The sequence below is a fragment of the Eimeria mitis genome, genomic scaffold (genome assembly GCF_000499745.2).
Source record: "Eimeria mitis Houghton genomic scaffold, Emh_scaff200, whole genome shotgun sequence".
Lineage (NCBI taxonomy): Eukaryota > Apicomplexa > Conoidasida > Eucoccidiorida > Eimeriidae > Eimeria > Eimeria mitis.
Window position 1 is genome coordinate 3,035 of NW_013576952.1, and position 2,048 is coordinate 5,082.

A 2,048-nucleotide genomic window follows, 5' to 3' on the forward strand; every position below is an offset into this window, starting at 1 on the left:
GTGTGTATACTATAGAATTTTCCCTTCAGCGAGAGGTTTGTTGCTTTGAGTGAGCTGCGGCTGGCGAAGAATAAATTAATTAAAATACAAAAAGAAGTGAAAGCGATGCCGGCTCTTAGAATACTAGACTTGGGCCACAACCTTATACCCACCATACAGTAACAAACCCTAAACCCTAAACCCTAAACCCTAAACCCTAGGTTTTATTTTTGATATTATATATACTCAACTCTAAACCCTAGAAAACAGAAATTTAATAGTAAACCCTAAACGTTTTTCTTATCGCATAAACCCTCACTTTAAACCCTAAACCCTAAACCCTTATTCTAAACCCTAAACCCTTATTCTAAACCCTAAACCCTTATTCTAAACCCTAAACTCTAAACCCTAGATGCCTGCTCACGAGATAAACAATACGGCTGTTGACGCACGGAGCAGCAAACTGTAAGGGGGTATATAAGGGTTTACAGTTTAGGGTTTAGGGTTTAGGGTTTAGGGTTTAGGGTTTAGGGTTTGTGCAGGGCTGTGGAGGCTGTGGGGCATCACCTGAAGCTGTCTCAGCTAAATTTAATAGGAAACCCTCTGATGGAGACAGAAGCAGTAAATTTATTTTTTTTTTGTCTTTGTCTTTGTCTTTGTCTTTCGTTTTTTTTTTTCTTCTCTTTGTCTTTGTCTTTGTCTTTTGGTTTTTTTATTTTCTTTTCCTCCCTGTCTTTGTCTTTGTCTTTTGTCTTTTTCTTTTCTTCTCTGTCTTTGTCTTTGTCTTTTGTTTTTTTTCTTTTTTTCTTTGTCTTTGTCTTTGTCTTTTGCTTGTTTTCTTTTCTTCTCTGTCTTTGTCTTTTTTTGTTTTTTATTTTTTATTTTTTTTGTTTTTTTGTTTTTTCTGTTTTGCTTCTGTTTTCTGTTTTTGTTTCTTTATTCGTTTTTGTCTCTGTTTTTTTTGTCTCCTTTCTGTCTCCTTTTTGTCTCCTTTTTCTTTCTTTTTCTCTCCTTTCTGTCTCTTCTTTCTCTCTCTTCTTTCTCTCTCTTCTCCTCCTCTTTATTTCTATTAGCAACAGCAACAGCAGCAGCAACAGCAGCAGCAACAGCAACAACAGCAGAAGCAGCAACAGCAGCAGCAACAGCAGCAACAGCAACAGCAACAGCAGAAGCAGCAACATTTATTTATTTATTTTTTTTTTTTCTATTGCAGGAAAAAATAAAAAACTTTTGTCTCTCTTCTCTACCCGCACTCAAAATATATAACTCCAAACCCTTGCAGCCGAGGGGCCCCTCCAAGCTAAAGTTAATTTTAAACAAATTTGGGGGGCCCCCAGGGGGGCCCCCCAGGGGGCCCCCCGGGGGCCCCCGCAGTACCCTGGGGGCCCCCAGTACCCTGGGGCCCCCAGAGAAGAAAGAAGAAGATATAGATGAGAGTTTAATAGAAATAAAAAAAGAGAAAAAAAGAAAAAAAGAAAAACAAAAAAACGAAAAAGAAATTAAAAAAGAAGAGAAATATAAAACAAATAAAACTGAAGATACATGTGAAACAAATAAAGAAGAATATAAAACAAATAAAAAAGCAAAAAAAGAGAAAATAAAAGAAAATAAAATACACAAACAGGTAGAGGATGCAACACACACTAACCACAATGATGCCCCCAAAAAAAAGCAGCAGCAGCAGCAGCAACAGCAGCAGCAGCAGCAGCAGCAGCAGCAACAGCAGCAGCAGCAACAGCAGAAGCAGCAACACCACCAAAAAGAAGCACCCACCGCAGCAGTTGACAGACCAGGCAAAGAAAAAAAGAGGCAACTGCAGCAGCAGCAGCAGCAGCAGCAGGAACAGCAGCAGCAGCAGCAACAGCAGCAGCAGCAGCAGCAGCAGCAGCAGCAAGACACGTCTGAAGACTGTGCGACCGAGAGAAAGAGCAAAAAAAAGAAAAGAAAAGCGACGCAAGAAAACGCAGACACAGTGGAGCCCAGTAGCAGCAACCACCACCAGCAGCAGCAGCAGCAGCAGCAGGAACAGCAGCAGCAGCAGCAGCAGCAGCAGCAGCAGCAGCAGCAGC

At 40.7% G+C, this 2,048-nt stretch overlaps 1 protein-coding gene across 1 annotated transcript in view; it reads left to right on the forward strand.

The window, feature by feature from the left end:
- Positions 1-105: 105 nt before the first annotated feature.
- The window catches only part of EMH_0003050 (leucine rich repeat protein, putative), a gene marked incomplete at both ends in the record, with an annotated part of 2,080 nt that continues 137 nt past the window's right edge, over positions 106-2,048 (forward strand). Inside the window, 3 exons of the mRNA XM_013502508.1 lie at positions 106-158; positions 522-600; positions 1,604-2,046. Of these exons, the coding sequence (XP_013357962.1) occupies positions 106-158; positions 522-600; positions 1,604-2,046 (575 nt within the window). The remainder of the gene's footprint in view (positions 159-521; positions 601-1,603; positions 2,047-2,048) is intronic.